Consider the following 19,591-nt stretch of genomic DNA (forward strand, 5'->3'; position numbering starts at 1 on the left):
TTGCACTACGAGGCATTTATCCACAGGATACAGGTGTGCTGTTTCGAAGGGAAGCATGCACCCGCATATTTATAGCAGCACTATCAACAATAGCCAAAGTATGGAAAGAGCCCAAATGTCCATCGATGGATGAATGGATAAAGAAGATGTGGTATATATATACAATGGCGTATTACTCGGCAATCGAAAAGAATGAAATCTTGCCATTTGCAACTATGTGGATGGAACTGGAGGGGATTATGCTAAGTGAAAATAGTCAGCCAGAGAAAGACAAAAATCATATGATTTCACTCATATGAGGACTTTAAGAGACCAAATAGATGAATATAAGGGAAGGGAAGCAAAAGTAATATAAAAACAGGGAGGGGGACAAAACAGAAGAGACTCATAAACATGGAGAACAAACTGAGGTTTACAGGAGGGGTTGTGGGAGGGGGGATGGGCTAAATGGTTAAGGGAATGCCTCAAGGAATCTACTCCTGAAATCATTGTTGCACTATATGCTAATTTGGATGTAAATTTTAAAAAATAAAGAATAAAATTAAAAGAACAAAATTATTGTCACTTATTACAGGATTGGTATAAGAATTGTTGCCAGGCTATGTTGCATTCTTTTATTCATACAAAACCTTTAACACCGGGGTGTTACAATAGTAACATTCAAGAAGTAATTAAAAGCGAGATTGGTGACGTGCAGTTGAGAAAGGGAAAAGGCTTTCCAGAAGGAGGGAGAGGGCACTCTGTAGACCCCAGGCATTGTCTCCGCGTCCCCCCCCCCCCCCCATGTGTCATCCTCTCCACTGAACAATGAGACTCAGGTCAGAGGGCATGGTGGCTGCTGTGCCCCGCCGAGGTCCCCTCCCAGCCAAGGCACTCAGGCCCCTGATGGCAGTTCATGCCACCTACTGGGTCCCTCTCCAGGACTCCTCTCCAGCTGAGTCACTTTGCTCAAGGGCATGTCCTTTCCCCAGGGGCAACCTGTGTCTGACCGGCACTGGTGAGTGGGGATGGATCCCTTGCCCAAATTCTGGACAATTCTGAGGGCCATCCCAGCCCCAGAGCTCCCGCAGGATCCACGAAGACCTCACAGCTTAACTCACTCCTCTGCCCACTCTGACCCTCACTCACTCCCAGACAGCTTGCTGATCCCAAGAGCACTCCTCAGTAAATGTCCATCATGCAATCGGCAACAGAGAGGTTAAGTGACTTGCCCAAGGTGACACAACCCGTCCACTCCCCAGAAGTCAGAGTTCACTGGGGCTTACTGTCCCTTGGCCCCTTCTTACTCCAGGGGTCTGCCCTATGGCTCCCCGCTGTTGTATCCCTAGAGAATCACACTGTTTCCTCCCTCTGCACCTTTGCACAATTGTTGCTTATGCCTGGGGAATCACTTCTGTTCCTCCACCATAGAAATCCTACCTCCCTTGGGAGGGTGGGGAGTGGGGGGGGGAAGCTCAAATTACCCATCCTCTCCTCCCCCAGGAAGCCTGCCTGGGTTAGCCAGCTCTAAAATCTCTAGATGGTTCTAAACTTTTTTTTTTTTTCCAACGTTTATTTATTTTTGGGACAGAGAGAGACAGAGCATGAACGGGGGAGGAGCAGAGAGAGAGGGAGACACAGAATCGGAAACAGGCTCCAGGCTCTGAGCCATCAGCCCAGAGCCTGACGCGGGGCTCGAACTCACGGACCGCGAGATCGTGACCTGGCTGAAGTCGGACGCCTAACCGACTGCGCCACCCAGGCGCCCCTCTAGATGGTTCTAAATCCCTAGTGTGCTTCCTGTAATCTGTGGACACACATGTGCAGTAAGAGTCCACGGGAATTGTTAAGCCTGAAGAGTTGGATCAGGACAGAAGTGGAAGGGGCCAGGAGAATATCCTTTCTGGGCACCACCTTGTGAAATTTGTGTGCATTTCCATGTTACTCCTAGAAGATTAGTTAATTGCGGACTAGACTGTACTAGGGAGTTTCCATCTGAAGCATCCACCACGGTGTTTCATGGCAGCTTATGTCAATCTGGTTACTCTGGCAGCCCATGAGTAGCCTCTCTATGATGTCCCCATGTCAGGTGTAGGACATGGGAGGAATATCCTGCCTGGGAGATTCCAGACCCTGGTCTAGGCTGGGGGTCAAGAGGCTGTGCCAAACAGGACCCAGTACCGAGGTCCAGAGTCAGACCCAGTACCGAGGTCCAGAGTCAGGCACCTTGCCTTGGGTAAGTCACTGCAGCATTTGGAGCCCGTGTCCCCTCCTGGGGTAATCTCACTGTAACTTGCACGGGTGCAGTGGGGATTGAATGCATTACATCAATACCTATGCAGAGCCAGTGCTCAGCAGGTGGGAGCGTCCTCCGGGTCCCCTGCGTAGGGCGCTGCGCCTCAGCGGGCATCCAGGCCTGAGGTGCTGTAAGGAGAGGCTGGCAGGCCAGAGACCGGGGCTACGAGGGCTCCCTCCTGCCAGTCCGATTCTATTTTCTGTCTGGGCCGTGGGAACAGCAGTGAGGGCTGGCCGGGCCTCAGCCTGACGGGGCTGCACACCCCGTGTTTGGGCAACCCCCTGTCCGCCAAGCCTATTGGCGTAACAGTGCTCCTTCTCTCCCCGGAGAGGCTCTCCCCCCAGGAGGAAATCCCTGCCTCTGAGCTCTGCAGAGGCGTCGTACCTAGGCGAACCTGCCAGAGAAATTGCCAAGGGGCAGACCGCACGTTTTTCTAGTGAGGGGTGGATAGGCAGACACCTGGTCTGCACCTCTTCTTGGCCCTTTGGACTTTTCCTTCTATCTCGTGGTCTTGCAAACTGTGGCTGCTCCCTTACTCTGTTGAAGCCCGTCCTTCCCCATCTGCCAAAGGGCCCGCAGCCCCTTCTTGCCAGGGCTACTGTGGGAAGTGTCCAGCCCAGAGTAGGTATTCCCAAAACAACAGGGAGGATCTCAGTCCTTCTCCCCTTCAGGGAGTCCAAGTCAGGAAAATCAACAGCTTTTTGGTATCAGACATCACTGAGGTCCACTAGCCCTGTCCTCCCAGTATGTGGACAGCTGGGGTGGGCACCTCCTTTCTACCTACCCCCAAAACGAGCAGTCCCTCCTGTGTGTGTGGGCCCTGAGTGGCTGACATCTGGGCATGGGGCACGGCCTGTGCAAGGAAAGGTCATGGGGTCTGGGCAGATGCGAGCTGCTTGCTACCTGCAAATACCTGGGGGCATCTGTACCTGCCTTTCCCAATTGTTTTAGAAGGGGCTCTGTCCTCTCCAGGCAAAGCCTGTGTAACTTGAATTCTGGAGCCGGGCAAATGTGATCCTTTTCTTTTCTCTCCTGTGCCACACGGGCTGCTGAGGCTTCTGGCTTTTACGTGTACTTAGAAATAAATCTAAATGAATATTCTAATAAATATTTCTAAATGAAATATTTCAGATTGCCAAAATACATAAAGTGTTCTTTTTTTTTTTAATGTTTATTTACTTATTTTTTTTTTAATTTTTTTTTTTTCAACGTTTATTTATTTTTGGGACAGAGAGAGACAGAGCATGAATGGGGGAGGGGCAGAGAGAGAGGGAGACACAGAATCGGAAACAGGCTCCAGGCTCTGAGCCATCAGCCCAGAGCCCGACGCGGGGCTCGAACCCACGGACCGCGAGATCGTGACCTGGCTGAAGTCGGACGCCCAACCGACTGCGCCACCCAGGTGCCCCGTTTATTTACTTATTTTGAGACAGTGACAGAGAGAGCCTGTGGGAGGGTCAGGGAGAGAGGGAGAAAGAGAATCCCAAGCAGGCTCTGTGCTGCCAGCATAGAGCCTAACGCTGGGCTCGATGTCACTAACTGTGAGATGGTGACCTGAGCTGAAATCAAGAGTTAGACGCTTAACCGACTGAGCCACCCAGGCGCCCCTATAAAGAGTGTTCTAATGGCCATTCATGTTTCCACTATCCAGCCTAAGGGAGAAATGATTCCATAAATAATGGTAATGGCCTTCGGTTAGTTGAAGGCCCCTATGTGAGCCCACCTCCCCAGAGGTAAGTCCTCCTCTGAGAATGCTGTTTATTACTTCCTGGCTACATAGGTAAAGACTCCTGTGCAGTATCTAGTGTTATTCTGCATGTTTCTAAACCTGAGAAAGCATGTTATACAATGTGCAACTTATACTTGGCTTCTCTCTGCTCTGCCCTTAGGTTTCTGGGGTTCATCTACAGAGTTCTAGTTCATTTGCAGGCTTCCGGAGTCCTTCATCACGTGAACAGGCCACAGATGGCGTAGCTAGCCTCCCATTAATGGACATTTAGTTTGTCTCCAATTTTTGCTATTACAAACAATACTGGGATACATATAATTATACAGACTTTTCCCTCTGGCTAGCATACCTCCCTTCCCCAACCTCGGTCACCCAGAAACTCCTATGCATTTGTCAAAACCATCCTCGCAGGCATCAGGACCCGGACTCTTCAGGGTGACCTCCTCCCAGAGCAGCTGGAATCCCTGGTGGAGCTGCCAAGAGGGTGTTGCCCCTTGAGGACTCTGTGGGGCCCCGGGCTGCTACTCCTCAGGAACAGACACGCGTCGGGGCCCTGGCACACTGGCCAGTCTTGTTCCAAGAAAGGAATGCAGGGCTTTAGGATAGGAATTGATGGTAGCCAAAGAGCATGGGTTCTCGAATCTGCATTTTGGGCGAGGCTCAGTGGCAGGGCTCATGCTCCTTCTTGCAGCATCTGCTGGTGGCTGGAATGGCGGGGGGCTGGCTGGGCTTTGATCTCCAGTGGGGCGGTTGGACGCTCTACACGGTGGTCCAGGATTCCAGAAAACCAGAGGCAGAAGCTGCCTGGCCTCCTAGGGGCCAGCCTGGAACAGGGCCAGGATTATTTCCACTGCATTTTGCTTTTGCCCACGCTGTGTGCTCAGTTGGAGACACTCCTCCAACCCCCACTTCACGGATTGGCCTAACTTCCATTTACCCATCCATCAGGAGACATCACTTTCCCCGGGGACTCAAAGCCCTCCTTCATATTCCCAGAGCAGCCTGTACTGCCTTGATCACACTGCACTGGAGTTGTTGCTTTCCCAAAGGCCTCTCCAGGTAGAATGCAAACTTGCATCCCGCGCCATGCCTGGCACACGGCAGGTGCTCTGGGCATATTTGTCCAGTGAAAGGATCCAGTAAAGGGTGTGCTCTTTGCACAGTACCCCAGAGAGCCTCCCATTTAGATGCTGCACTTGTCACAGACCCTGAGACAGAGCTTAGTGTTCAGGATGTTTATTAGGAAGTTTCCTTGAGATTAATACCTGTGTAAGGGATGGGAAGGAAGCAGGAGTGGACTGAGGGAGATCCCTCGGGAGGAACCCAGGACAGGTTTGCCTGCCCCTAGGCGTGTCCTGGGGCTAAATTAGCCCATCAGCAGAAGATGGCCAGACTTTCATTCTCCTGTCTCAGTAGTCATTGGGATGTAGACCACCCCTACCTGGGTGTGACCTTGGGGGAGGAGGCTGTCTGCAGTGGAGGCTATCCCAGAAGGGGCTGATGGTTGGGGGGCTATCTGCTTACGGCCCTGTCTGTGGCTCACACAGTAAGTCCTTCTTTGGAGGGGGATTGGAATGACACGCTTTTGTTTTCCTCTTGGGATAGAAGAACATCTTGGTGGGGGGGGGGGGGGGCAGGTAGTAGTCCCTGAGAGCTAAGAGGAAGTGCCTTGCCAGCTGTGACCTGTGGCTGGAGGAAGAGTTGCTGTGAGAGCAGAGTACTGACATCCATGCCTGGGGGAGCTGGAGTTTCACTTCCAAGTCTTCATGGGGCTTCATTCCATCAACACTCAGAACGTCCACCTCTTCTGTGCCAGGCACTGTGACTTGTAGTGGGGGGGGGGGTCTGGGTATCACTTGGGTGTGAATCGTGTCTCTATGACCTCCACTCCCTCCTTTCTGACCACTCCCCCATTACCCACTGTCTACACTTCTTCCAGACTGATCTTTCCAAAAAGCAAATCACGTATTCAACTCTCCTCCTTAAACCGTACTTAGAAATCCCAGCTCCAGGCGGGCCAGAGCATGCCAGGCCCTCTGTCATCTGCTCCGTCCAACTCTCTCACCTTATTTCCTTATCCCCTTGGTCACCCGGCCCCAGACATGCTAAAGTGGATCTGCCTTGGCAATTACTGCTGCCCTTGCCTTGGGCCACTTTCCTTCCAGATGTTCAGAGAGGCTTCTTCCAAGTCTGTAAGATCCAGGTTCAATGTCACCTCCTCCAGGAAGCCTTCTCTGATTACACACTCGATGCATTTTTTTTTTTTTTCATATTTATTCAACAAATATTTATTGAGCACTCACTATGTCCCAAGCACTTTCCAGGCAGAGGGGATATTCGAGGAGTTGGACTCCGGGCCTTGCCCTCTTGTAGCTTATATGCTAGTGGGAAAGACAATCAATCAATCAACGAAGATAAAAGGTGCCACGATTTCAGAGTGTAAAGTGCTACTGAAAAAACACAAACACACACACAAAACAAGAGCAAGGTAAGGGGGGCGAAGAGTGTCCGGTCGGGGTCCGTCACATACAAGTAGCCTCCCCCACCAACCACGGTGCAGCTGTGCGGACCCGTCCTGGGCGCGGAGTCAGGAGCGGTGCGCGGAGGAAGCCCGGGAGGTCGTCGGGGCGGCGGCGAGGGTCACCTGTGCCCCACCCTCGGCTCCAGGCCGCCGCCGCGCCGCCGCGCGCTCGCTCCCGGGAAGGGCGCGCCGGAGCGGGTCACCCAGGTGCGCGGCCTCCGGGAGCCACCGCCCCGCCGCGCGGCCTGGGGGGGGCGGGTCCGGCCGTGGCCCCGCCCCCGGGCCGTCCATAAATGCGCCGGGCCGGCCGGCACCCCGGGTTCCGAGCGCGGTTTCCAGCGAGTGGCCGGACGTCGGCGCGGCCCGCGGCCGGTTTGCTGCCACGCCTGGGTCGCGGCGGGCGCGGAGCCGCAGCCATGCTGTTCTGGCACACGCAGCCCGAGCACTACAACCAGCACAGCTCCGGCAGCTACCTGCGGTAAGGGCCGCGCCGCCCCGGCTTTACGGGCGCAGCCCGCGGGGCGCGGCCGGGGTCGGCGGGCGAGGCGCCGTCGGACGTCCCGGGGCGGGGCGGGAGCCGCAGGGCCCCGGGTCCCGAGCGCCCTCGCCGCGCCCCGGCCTTCCCGCTGTCCGCCCTTTGGGGACTGGGAGGGACGTCGCCAAGGTCCCGCCTAGGGACGGACGGACCCCGGCGGGGCCCGTCCTCCCTCGACGACCCTGGCGGGCGCGGAGCGCACACCTGCTGGCCGCAGCCGCCCAGTCCGGCCGCCTCCCCCGTCTCTCCTCTCCACGCTCGCGCGGGAAGAGAGAGGAAACTTCCTGCCGTCAGTCCGGTGCCCGTCGCGGGGAAGTCTGGTCCCCTGCTCTTTGCCCCTCTCTGCCCGGGTCCTTCTCCGAGCCTCGCGCCCTCTCCAGTCACCTTGGGCCGCGGGGCGAGTGAGCGGCGAGGGCGCGCTTCTGCCTCGCGCGCCGGCGGGCGGGGGCTCCGAGGAACAGGTGGCCCCCTCCTTCCAGGTGGTCTTGCGTTATCGGCCTGGGGCCCGCACGTTTATTACCCTTGATGGAAATCTTTCTTCTTCTGCAGGGACTTGACTAGTGCTCTTCAAAGGGAAAAGTAAGTCGTGCTTGTTTTTTTCAAAGTTCTCTCCCATCCCCTTTAAGGAAGTACGAGCCCCGTTAGCTTCGGTTCCTGGAGGATTGTTTTTCCCTGTTCTGCAGCTGGCTGGGCACTAATGGGCAGTCATTTCATTTTCTGAACTCGCCTGAACCAGCTTTAGCCTGTCTTTATTTCCATCCTAGTCACGGTTTATGAAATGTGCCTAATTTAACCCAAAGGGCATTTGGTATGGGCTCAGAGAAAGTGAGTCGTGAGACCCAGGGAGAGGGAGTCGCTGGCATTGGTAGCCCTGAAGTGAGAGCCATTCTGAGTGCCCCCCTACCCCCCCCCCCCCCACTTTTTTGCCCCAAGAAGTTCTCACTCAGATGTAGCAGTCCACGTTACTTGGAAATCCTGGCTTCTGATAAGTATGCGTCCAGTAGTCCTCTCTGAAGCCATCACCCTTCGGGAAGCAAGGAAATGATTGGGTTTAACTGATGTGTCTTTTGTTCCTTATTCCTGGGTCTGAGTAGTAGAAGGTGGCAGAGTGTAACCTCTTAATTGAGGAATGATGGCTTCCCTGCAGACCCTGGTGATGTCATCCAAGGGAAGCTGCTGGGGGAGGGTGTGGGGGATGTCGGGAGTCCGCTGGGGGTTGTTAGACTCTGCAAAATTGGATCCGTTCACCTGTATGAACTGCCACAGTGGAGTCCCTTTTTATGGTACTGTGCCATGTGGTTACGGTTGTGGTGTTTTGGCCAAATTTTAGTTTGTGGCCATTAAATATGTTGCCGTATCTTAAAAACAAGTTTGAAGGTGACCTTGAGTGGAATATGAGTGTATTTAAAACTTCCTGGATACTTAAAATGTCATCCCATTAGGGAATAATGCCCCACTGTGTAGGAGGCTCTTCTACTGAGATGGAAATTTGTCTGTGGAGTTCCTTAGATACCTTTTTAGGATTTTGGTGTTGTATTGGGGGTCAGGCGGTGGGGTGGGAGTTGGGGTGCAAGGTGCCCCAAAACCATATTGGTTTCTGGGGTCATTTTGGGGGCACGGATAAAGAAACATTTGGTCCATGGTATTTATTTTATTTTTTATATTTTTACTTCGCTCTGTGGAAGCTAGGGTTTTCACCCTTATAGAGGCTGACCTCGGTGAAGGCCAAGGTGAGGGTTAGTGACTATTGCCACTGGTTCCCGCAACTCCAGAGTGAGCGTCTTGTCCTTTCCCTTGGTTTTTATATTTTATTTTTGGTCTCCTCACGCTGCACCACTTGTGCAAATCGTCTGACCTTACCAGTAGTGGCCTTTACTCTTTTCTTCCTTTTTCTGTTTGATGTTCTCGTGACTTTTATTCCTTGGCAAATAAGGATGCCAGGCTTGAAACAAGTTACTGTTGAGTGATGGTTCTTACCACCCCTGCCTTTTCTTCTTCCTTTTTTTTTTTTAATTTAAAGGCAGCAGGCGCATGGATTATTAACTTAACATGGTCTGGGCAAACATGACCTTATGCAATCCCCAGGTGAGCAGGCCTGCCTACTTCTCCCATGTTCCTAGATAACCACTTGGGTTGGGAGTGAGCGCCAGTCTGGCAGAAGGAAAGTGCGGTGTTCGGAGGGCCAGGACAGCACTGCGCTCCTGTCTTTGGGCTGCACATGGTGGCCCGGGAGGCCCCCCCCTGCTTAGGAGAGTTTCCAGGTGTGCTCTGAGCCAGACTTTAATTCCCGCGAATGGTTTGGCATTGCTCGGGTGTGTGCCGGGTTTGTGTTTTAGAGACTACTGGTTTATTGTGTCAAATGAGGAACAGATTGTACCAGTGACTCCGTGGTTTATATAGTGAAGCGGGGTCAGTGGATGTGATTCATAACCCGGGACACTCAGAGGGAGGAGGGTGATCAAGATAAGGGCCCCAGTGCTTTTTTGGCACTGGTTTCCTAGCTGCTTGTAATTTAGAGGTCTTAAAGCCACTCCTGCTCACAGGTCATTCGCGTTCTCAAGAATTTCTTTTTCCCTTGTGAGGACACTTCAACAGTACATCTAGATACAAGTCCTAGGCTGATGTGAGACTGATTTTTTTTTTTTTTTTGGATAATGTCAGGGAGATTTGTTCAGAGGTGGAGGAAAAGAATCTCTGAGCATCTTGATGTTTTCCGATTGGATAAAGAAAACTGAATTAAAGCCAAGGTCTTTCCTGCTTGTTTTGCATTTAGGAGATACTGTATGACCCTTAAAATTATGAGTCGACTGTCCTTTATTTTTTTTTTTTGAAGAGTGGTGGTGGTAGGGTGTTACCTGAGTGAGTGAAATGCAATTCCTACGTGTTTGCATAGTTTACGGAACCCTAAGGACAGGGGTGAATTGGCCCGAGAAGCCACCAGTGAATAGAATGGCTGACTTAAAAAGTTACAGGTTTTGTTCAGATCCTTATGCTAACTAAAAGCCAGCCTTCCTAAGGAGCAGTCTCCTGTGGATGGAAACCATGTGGCATTTACAGTTTACCCCACTGCCGCTGGTCCCTGTGACACAGAGAAGACTTCTGTAATTTGTAGATAGTAGATAAGCTTGCATTTTTGCCTCCTTGATTCCATTCTGTAAATCCCTGCAGGGCCACTGGGGACAGGTGTATTCTGTTGGAAACCTGCCTGTCTGAGCGTTGGTGACTCGGGGTTCAGAAAGCTGAGCCAGCACGCTGCCCTGCATTTCGCTGCGCTGCCCTGGGTGCCCCTGGTCAGGATCCCCTTGTCCATCGAGGCTGTGTCTTCGCCCTGGGGCGCCCCATGCCTGACTGCCCCCTCCGTGTGTTGCAGCGATGTGCTCGCCCTGCCTATCTTCAAGCAAGAGGAGCCGCAGCTGTCCCCCGAGAGTGAGGCCCGCCTGCCGCCCCTGCAGTACGTGCTGTGTGCTGCCACGTCCCCGGCCGTGAAGCTGCACGAAGAGACCCTGACCTATCTCAACCAAGGTAGTGGCTGGAACGCGGGGGCCAGGGCAGAGCCTGGGGGCCGGCGCGACCTCCCGGGAGGGATGGAGAGTCGGCCTGAATGACCCCCTTCCTGCTTCCTTACCTTGTCACAGTGGGGTTAGTCGGGAGGGAGGCTGTCGCATCAGACACATGCATTTCCCAGCCGTGGGACCTCCCTGAGCCTCTGTGTCTTCATCTGCAGAGTGGATGCAGCAGCTGTGTTGTTATTCAGGCCAGCCGCGGGGTACGCAAGGTTTCTTGTGCACGCCCTCCGTGGGGCAGGTGCTCGGCGATCCGTGGCCACTGGTGTGATTACTGTTGACTGTGACCACGACCGATGTCCTTGCCTGGACGTAGATGGAGCACGTGAGGTATAGCGGACCTTCTGTCCTTTCTGGAGCCGCAGCAGGCCGTGGCGGGAAGAATGGCCCCATCCTAATGCGCCACGGGGGCTGGACCCCGCACATGCCAGACGGAAGCCCTGTGTGGTGCTGGTGACAGGGCCGTGCACGCGTCCTGGGAGAAGTGGCGTGGGCTTTGCAGTCTGAATCTCAGGTCCGTGACTTTGAGCTGCCTTCTCTGTGCTCCGCGTTTTCACATGGAAACCGAGAAGTGTAATTTTGGGACATTCGAAAGGAATGAAGTTGTTCTAAGTGTCTGCGATGATAACAGCTGTTGGGCTGCTGATTGCCTTTATCAGGACACGTGGATCAGCGTCCCAACAGATGGCGTTTTTGTGGTTTCTGTGTGAGCCTGTGTGTGTGTTTATTGAACTTCCTTCCCGGGTCACCTCCTAGACACCCCGGCATCAGGTGGGTTCGCTGACCCTGTGTTTCTCCGTGGGGAGAGCAGAGGGGCAGGGAGCACAGCCGTTCCCGTGGGCCTGCACTGTCCTGCAGGGTGCCATGGCACTTTTGTCTTACGTGGGCTGCCTCCTTTCTGGAAAACTTGGGAGTCCTGAATTTGGAGAGCCAGCCAGGGGTGGAAATGCAGCCGGATCGTCGGGCTGTCCTCTGCTGGCTGGCCAGCTTCTGGCTGGGGGGACCAGCTGAGTGCCAGCAGGTGGCTCTGCGTCTTCTCCGGAAGGAAGCAGCCCCCTCCCATGGTTGACATGACCCAGTGGAAGGGTATGCCTGTCCCCCTGGGTGACTCCCTGGCCTCAGCTGGTTGCCAGGCTCAAACTCAGTTAGCAGTAGGGGGCCTGACTCAGGCTCTGACAGTATGAGGTGGCCATGGGGAAGAGTGCCTCTGGGCTGGTCTGTGGAGGGGCTTCCGCCATTTTCCTTTCTCTTTCAGAGAAGGTCAAATGCTACAAACTTGTGTACCTTTGCTTTCTTGTCTGGGCCTCTGCTCTTTTGTCTCAAGGTAGCCTGGAGAAATTGGCTCCTGTTGGCTGAGCTTTGAGCCCCGGGGCTGGTCTTGTTCTGGTCTTGTCCTGCGGTGCTGAGGAGTAAGTGGTTGGGGGCCACGAGTCTGGCCCTGGACACTGAGTGTGCACCCGCCTCCCTGCCCCGTCTGCAAGGCCTTTGCCTGCCTTGCCTGCCTTCCCTGCACCCCTCCCCCCTTTAATCAGCCAACTTTGGACGATGTTTGGCAGTCCGCATACCGGGCCTTTTTTAAGAGTTTCTCCTTTGTTCAGTGCAGAAAAGTTAAGAGGGGAAAAGAGTTGCCTCGTGGTCTTACTATCCTGTGTCAGTTTGGTGTATTTACTTTAGATACTTTTTAAGTTGCATTTTCCTGATTATTAAAATAACACGTGCTCATGATAAACAATTTGGGTGATTTAGACAAGTATAGGAAGAAAACGGGAAGAGAAAAAATGTGAAATCTCCTAATTACACCTGAGAACCCCTGCTAACCTGATTTCCATGTGTATTTGTGAATGCATCTTTTAGAACTGTGACCCTACTCCAGAAGTATGTCTGCCTTTCATTTTTTTTTTTTAATGTTTGTTTATTTTTGAAAGAGAGAGAGAGAGAGAGAGAGAGAGAGAGAGAGAGAGAGAGAAAGCCTGCACGCACGTGAGCAGGGAAGGGGCAGAGGGAGGTTGGGGGGGGGGGGGACGGAGACAGAATCCAAAGCAGGCTCCAGGCTCTGAACTGTCAGCACAGAGCCCGACGGACGTGGGGCTCGAACCCACAGACTGTGAGATCATGACCTGAGCCAAAGTCGGACGCTTAACCGACCAAGCCACCCAGGTGCCCCTGAACTTCTCTCATTTCATTCGAAATGCTTTGAGAGCCTAAATTTTTGTAATGGTTGCAAGATATCACATGTTCTAGGTCTGTTGCTTCGAGCAGTGTCATGGATGGACACTCAGCTTTCAGTTGCTATCTTTGTGTGAAATGTTGATTAAAAAAAAATTAATAAATTACCTTCGAAGTAGGATTACTGGATCGAAGCTTTCTCAGCAGAATGTCCCAGCAGGGCACTGTTTACTGTCTTTTTCCCAACATTGGATGTTGTGGCTTTTCATCTGAATAGTGAAATATGGAACTTAAAGCAGAATTTCTGTCATTGTGGTTATCGTAAGCTAGTATCTGTCATTCGGTGTGGTCAAATATTGTAAAATAGGTTTCTTGATCTTTTACATTTCTCCATCAATAATGTTCATGTTCTTTGTCCATTTTTCTATTGGGAGGTTTATGTCTCACTGATTGTAAGAGCACATCATATTTGAAAAGTATCAACTTTTAGTTGCTATATGTTGCAAACATTTTCCCTTGTTGGCTGCCAGCCGTTTTATATTTATTGGGTGACAATTATATTTATGCTGTGGGATCTGTGTCATAATTTTTTTTTTCTGTGTAAAAATTTATTTGAAATGTCTATTGTAAAATCTTTCAGTCTCTTAAAACACTTTTTTTTCTATGCTAAGAATGCCCACCCGCACCAAAATCACTTAGTAGTTTCCTAAATTTCATTTCATGGTTTCCAAGTTGTAACACTGAAATGCATTTGCAATATTTTTTGAAACTTAGTAATTAGGCGTTTAATGATATTTTGGATTATTATTACTTAACATATATATATTTTTTCAGCCTTACCAGTGAGATTTATACTGTCACATTACATTTGGAATTTATGATGTGATATAAAGGTCTAACTTTGTTTATTTTTCTAGATAGTGAAGCTACTAGTTATTGCCTAGTTTATCCTTTTCTCACTGGCTTAAAATGCCGCTTTGGAAACATTTAAAAAAGCTGTATTCTAGGGTATTGATCCGGAAACAACGCCTCGCCCCGTGTGTAGGTATTTGTCCTGTAGCCCAGATATTCATTGATTTTTGCCCCGTTTCACACTGACCTGTTTATCGTGGCTTGGAAATTGTTTCCCTATTTGAGTGTAGAAGTCCCTTTAATCATTTTTCTTAGTTCCTCTTGATCATATTCTTACAGATGGATTTTACAACCCCTGAATCTGCTTGGTATACCTTTTTTCTTTTTTTTCACAGCGATGAGATGATACACTTTATGAAATTGTTTCTTGATTTTATTAAACACTCTTCTTGTAATAACATTTTTTTGTCATTAAAGCCTCTTTAACCTCATTTAAAATGTTTGCATATTATTTCACTATTTTTTCTTGTTATTTAGGATAGCATAGTGGCATCACTGCTTGAAGAAAATATACAATGTAGTGTTTTTTTTTTTTTTTTTTTTTTTTTTTACCATGTTTCCCATAATAGAGTGGAGAGTCTGAGGACAGAGCCATGTTTTACCTTTTTAAGTGCTGTATCCCTGCCATTAAGCTTGGTGCCTGTGATACCGAAGTAGGTGTTCTATTGATATTTAGAAAATTAAACAGTAGGCATGATTTACTTTCCATTCTATTTTTCTCTCCTCTCTTTAAAAAAAAAAAAAATTTAAATGTGTATTTATTTTTGAGAGAGAGAGACAGTGAGAGCCAGGGAGAAGCAGAGAGAGAGAGAGAGGGAGACACGATCCAAAACAGGCTCCAGGCTCCGAGTTGTCAGCGCATAGCCCAACGTGGGGCTCGACCTCACGAACTGGGAGGTCGTGACCAGAGCCGACATCGGACGCTTAACCAACTGAGCCACCCAGGCGCCCCTCTTCTCTCTTTGTTGCTGTTACTAATAATGCTGAACTGAATATCTTCTTCAGTGCCTTTTATTTAAAGTAGTCTATACTTCTATGTCATAGGACACATTGTCACTGATTCAGTTAAAAACAATGGTTTTGATACGTCATTTAAAACCTTTTTGGTTAATTGAAAAGTTAGATATTAATGGTATTTTTTTTTTAATTTAAAAAAAAAATTTATTTTTTCAGTAATCTCTACACCCACCTTGGGGCTCAAACTCACAGTCCTGAGATCAAGAGTCATCTGCTCTTCTGACTGAGCCAGCGAGGCGCCCTGCTATTAACAGGATTTAATGTTTATTGCGTTGGCTCTGTGATGTCTGTTGTACTATTTCTGAGGCCACGCCATATCCTCTTCCTTAAAATGGTATTTTTAAAGCTCTGAAAACATGAAGGGATGCTCTGTCTGGAAGACATTTAAACCATCAGATGCTCATTTCTCGCCATAGTGTCAGGACAGTGTGTTCCATATGGGTGTCTTCTCACCAAGCCTAATGGCTGATCTTATATATGGTAGAAATGATTTGTAAACAATGTAGGTCTTCTTCCTCTGACGTGGAGTCCTAAGAAGTGGGTGGACAGCTGTTGCATGGAGGTCTGCAAAGTCCCAGATCAACCTTTTTGTCAGTGGCCAGATCTTTCCTGAAGGCTGGAGCCAGAAGGCTGGGGTAGGGGGAGGAGTCAGGGAGAACCGAGGAAAGAGAGCCCCAGGCAATTTGTGTAGGGATTTCTGGCTTGGAGATAAGGAACAGCTTTGCAAGACTGGCTTGTTTTGGAGAAGGCTTTTGGTGTTTCCTTAAAAAGAACTCTTGAATCTTAAATATAGTAATAGATTCTTACGGGAGTCATGAATGAACTTCCTGTCCTTCGGAATGAGAGGTGGTTTAGTGCAAAGAAAGAAAAGCCACAAGCAAAGGCAAGAACGAAGTGTGTGTGTGCGTGCAGGGGTGGGGTGGGGGTGCAGTTAAGCACACTGTCTATCTTGAAGAACCCTAAGTGGTTTAGGTTAACTAAGGTTGGGGGAACACGAAGAGTTTGAATGATACGGCTGGAGGGGTAGACCAGATGGCCGAGTTCTCCAGCTGCCTTGTGAAGGCTGAGCCATTGGGCAGCCACCTGGGCAAGTTACTTAACCTCTCAGTGCCTTCAATTCCCCATTTATAAAATGAAGGAAATAAAGTCCCTACAAAGAAAATGCTACTATGTGGACAAAATGGGTTAATACCTGTAGAGCCTTGAAAGGGGTGTCTGGCACATAGTAAGCCCTCAAAATTGGCCATTATTAATAAATAGAAACCTGTTTACCCTAATTCTCTTTTTGAGAGAGAGAAGGTGCAAGTGAGTGAGGGACAGAGAGAGAGAAAGAGAGACTCCTACAAAGGTAGGTAGAGAAGTGGGGCTCACCTGAAGCAGGGCTTGAGCTCCCCCGATGTGGGACTCAAACTCACAAACCGTGAGATCATGACCTGAGTGGAGGTCAGATGCTTAATGACTGAGCCACCCCAGCGCCCTTTATCCTTTTTGTAATTCAAAGATGAACACAGGTTGGTTCTAGAGCTAAGAATTGCAAGGTGGGAGCTTTGGGACAGATTAAAGGCAAAAAAAGCCTGCTGAACTTTTCTTTTCTACATTCACTGTACAACCAGATGATAGACATAACCTGGAGGAGACATTTCCTACACAGGCTGTTAAAATACCGTCTTTAATTTTGTGATTCCAAAAGGTATTGGACCCCTCCCTAGATGATGTCAGCTGTTATGTCGACGATTGCTTTGCTTGGATCCTCAACCATGTAAAGCTTTGTGGAGGACCTCCGCCTTTAGTGTGATACTTTGTTCAGCCCTGTAGAATTTACAAACTCTTTCTGATGTTCTCTTTTGAATAATTCTCCCAAAATTTATGATCCCCATATTACAGGTAGGCTGAGAGAGGCTAAATCTGCTTCCCTCTCCTGTGTTAGGCAGTTAGGCAAGTCTGGGGAGTGGTTGAGCAGGGGTGTGATAATGAATGGAGTTCTGGAAGGAGAGAGGTGTTTTTTTTTTTTTTGTTTTTTTTTTTTTTTTTTTTTCCTGGCCTGGAACTTCCTACAAGGCAGGATTCTCTGCTGGGCACTTCCGGGAGTGATACCTGCCACCTGGTACTCCTTATGCAGTTCTCAGGATGAGTGTGTGAAACTTGGAGGGGAGACAACTTGTGGAGGAATGGAAGCGGGTAGAAAATGCCTCCTTGAGCAGAAAGCATAATCAGTGGCTCTTCCCCTCCCCTCCCCCCCTTTCAGGCTCTCCACCCACCCACAGTGACCTGAGGGAATGGCCAGGGAGATAAGAACTCAGGGCGGGGAAGTCTTGTCTTCCAGCTCCAAGACCAAGAATGAATGGCCGCCGTCTTTTGACCAGCTTCTGCTCTAGGGGAAGTCACTTAATCTCTAGAAGCCTCAGTTTCCTCACCTGTGGGATGGAGATAGTTTCATTTTTGTGTTGCTCTTGAGAATTAAGTGAGCAACAAGAATCTGGCAAGTGGTAAGCAGAGTTATGTGTCCCCTGTCCCCAGTTTTTTTATTAAAAACATTTTTTTATTAATGTTTATTTTTGAGAGAGAGAGAGGGAGACCCAGAATCTGAAGCAGGCTCCAGGCTCTGAACTGTCAGCAAGGAGCCTGATGCGGGGCTTGAACTCACAAACCGTGAGATCATGATCTGAGCCGAAAACAAGAGTTGGGCGCTTCACTGACTGAGCCGCCCAGGCGCCCCTACTTCCGTTTTTTTAAATAATTCTACCCAGCACGTCAGTGAGCCTTCATGTTCACATATCTTTGTGCTTAAGCAGGGGTGAGACTATCTGCAGGATAAATATCCAGAAATGGAATTGCCAGCACAAAATTTCAACAGGTATTGCCATACTGCCCTGCAGTGAAGGTGTACTTATTTGTACTTGTATGAAAATAAGTACTGAATAATTGTTTAGTTCTCCCTGCCGTATCATCTGTCCCTTGATTCTACCACACCTGGAATATAAAGTCCTCGAAGGCAGAGCCCTGGTTCACTGCTGCTCCTAGTTCAGTGCCTGGAATACATGACTTCTTTGAGTGAATGAAGAACCTCCATTCTTCTATACCTTTGCCAAAACGTTTTCACCTCAAAAACCTTAAAGTAGGGGCACCTGGGTGGCTCAGTCAGTTGAGCGTCCAGCTCTTAATTTTGCCTCAGGTCACGATCCCCGGGTCGTGGGATCGAGCCCTGCTTTGGGTTCCATGCTTAGCATGGAGCCTGCTTAAGATTCTCTGTCTCTCTCCCTCTGTCCATCTCCCCTGCTTGTGAGTGCATGTACACACACATACTCTCTCTCCCCCACCCCCAAACCCACCGAAAAACCCACTTAAAGTAATGGGGAAAGCATAAGGTATTTGTGCTGTAATATTTGTGTCCTTAATGATACTGAATATGTATTTTATTTTTGAATGTTGTTTTTTTTTTTTTTTTTAATTTTTTTTTTTCCAACGTTTATTTATTTTTGGGACAGAGAGAGACAGAGCATGAACGGGGGAGGGGCAGAGAGAGAGGGAGACACAGAATCGGAAACAGGCTCCAGGTCTGAGCCATCAGCCCAGAGCCTGACGCGGGGCTCGAACTCACGGACTGCGAGATCGTGACCTGGCTGAAGTCGGACGCTTAACCGACTGCGCCACCCAGGTGCCTCTTGAATGTTGTTTTTAAGTAATCTCTATACCCAATGTGGGCTCGAACTCGCAATCGCGAGATCAGAAGTCATATGCTCCACTGGCCGAGCCAGTCACGTGCCCCTGAATCTGTATATGTTTTTTGTTATTTGGTTTTTACTATTCTGTTTGCTTTTCATGTGCTATATACCTTTTGTCAAGTGGGCTTTTTATCCTTATTTATTTGTATAGGCTGTTTGCATATTTGGGATAACGCGTTAGAAATATTTTTCCACGTTTTTGTTAATTCATTCTTCATTCATTTGTTTGCTTGTTCTTTCTTTTACGCAATATAGGTTTTTACAAATTTTCATGGGATCAGGGTGTGCCTGGGTGGCTCATTTGGTTGAGCATCTGGGCTCAGGTCATGATCTCGCAGTTCTGGGGTTCAAGCCCTGCATCACATTGGGCTCTGCACTAACACGGAGCCTGTCTGTCTCCCTCTCCCTCTGCCCCTCCCCAGCTCATGTGCTCTCTCTCAAAAACAAATCAACATTAAAATTTTTTTTTTTGTGGGACCAGGTTGTTGGATTTTGCCTTGATACGTTTTGTCCCATTCTTCATATCCCATTTAGGAGATATCTTCTCTACCTCAAGATTTTGATTTATTCACCTGTTTTTAAAAAATGTTTTTCCCAAGTCTTTGGCACTGTGGCATTTGTGCAGGTGTGTAAGGAATGAAGTAGGAATCCACCTCCATTACTTCCCAGGTAGACATCACGTTGTCCCTCTGTAACTTATAAATATGGAGCCTTCACGTAGTAGAGCTCTGTGCTGCCGTAAAAAGCATTAGGCAGATCGGTGCATTCATCCATGAAAGATAGCCAGCATGTGGTGTCAAGGTTAATAAAGTCTTTCCCCTTCTTGGTAACATCAGTTTGGATGACTCTATTCGTTATCCTTTCTTAGTACCTGGGTGGCAGGTGAAAAGCTGGGATGTGCCCTGGTTCTGGTTCTGGCTCTCTATTCTTTCCCAGCTTACTGAACCTATTTTCAGCCTGTGCTTTCTACGAAAAACAGAACACCCCCTTCGGGTGTTGTTTGGAGAATTAAATGAGATATTTGTTGCTGTTTTTTGTTCTTGCCATGCATGGGTACTTTACTTTGTGCACATAAAATTTAGAAACAGCATGGGGCGCCTGGGTGGCGCAGTCGGTTAGGCGTCCGACTTCAGCCAGGTCATGATCTCGCG

The 19,591-nt window shown here is 49.4% G+C and overlaps 1 protein-coding gene across 2 annotated transcripts in view; it reads left to right on the plus strand.

Annotated features, from left to right (window-relative positions):
• Positions 1 to 6,834: 6,834 nt before the first annotated feature.
• The window catches only part of TFCP2L1 (transcription factor CP2 like 1), a 62,954-nt gene continuing 50,197 nt past the window's right edge, over positions 6,835 to 19,591 (plus strand). The window contains exons 1-3 of one of the 2 annotated variants that reach the window (XM_045479493.1): positions 6,835 to 7,003; positions 7,610 to 7,639; positions 10,431 to 10,582. In XM_045479493.1, coding sequence (XP_045335449.1) covers positions 6,942 to 7,003; positions 7,610 to 7,639; positions 10,431 to 10,582 — 244 coding nt within the window. In that variant the 5' untranslated portion in view covers positions 6,835 to 6,941. The remainder of the gene's footprint in view (positions 7,004 to 7,609; positions 7,640 to 10,430; positions 10,583 to 19,591) is intronic. The other variant, XM_045479494.1, reaches the window with a different exon arrangement.

The sequence above is a fragment of the Leopardus geoffroyi genome, chromosome C1 (assembly GCF_018350155.1).
Source record: "Leopardus geoffroyi isolate Oge1 chromosome C1, O.geoffroyi_Oge1_pat1.0, whole genome shotgun sequence".
Taxonomy (NCBI): domain Eukaryota; kingdom Metazoa; phylum Chordata; class Mammalia; order Carnivora; family Felidae; genus Leopardus; species Leopardus geoffroyi.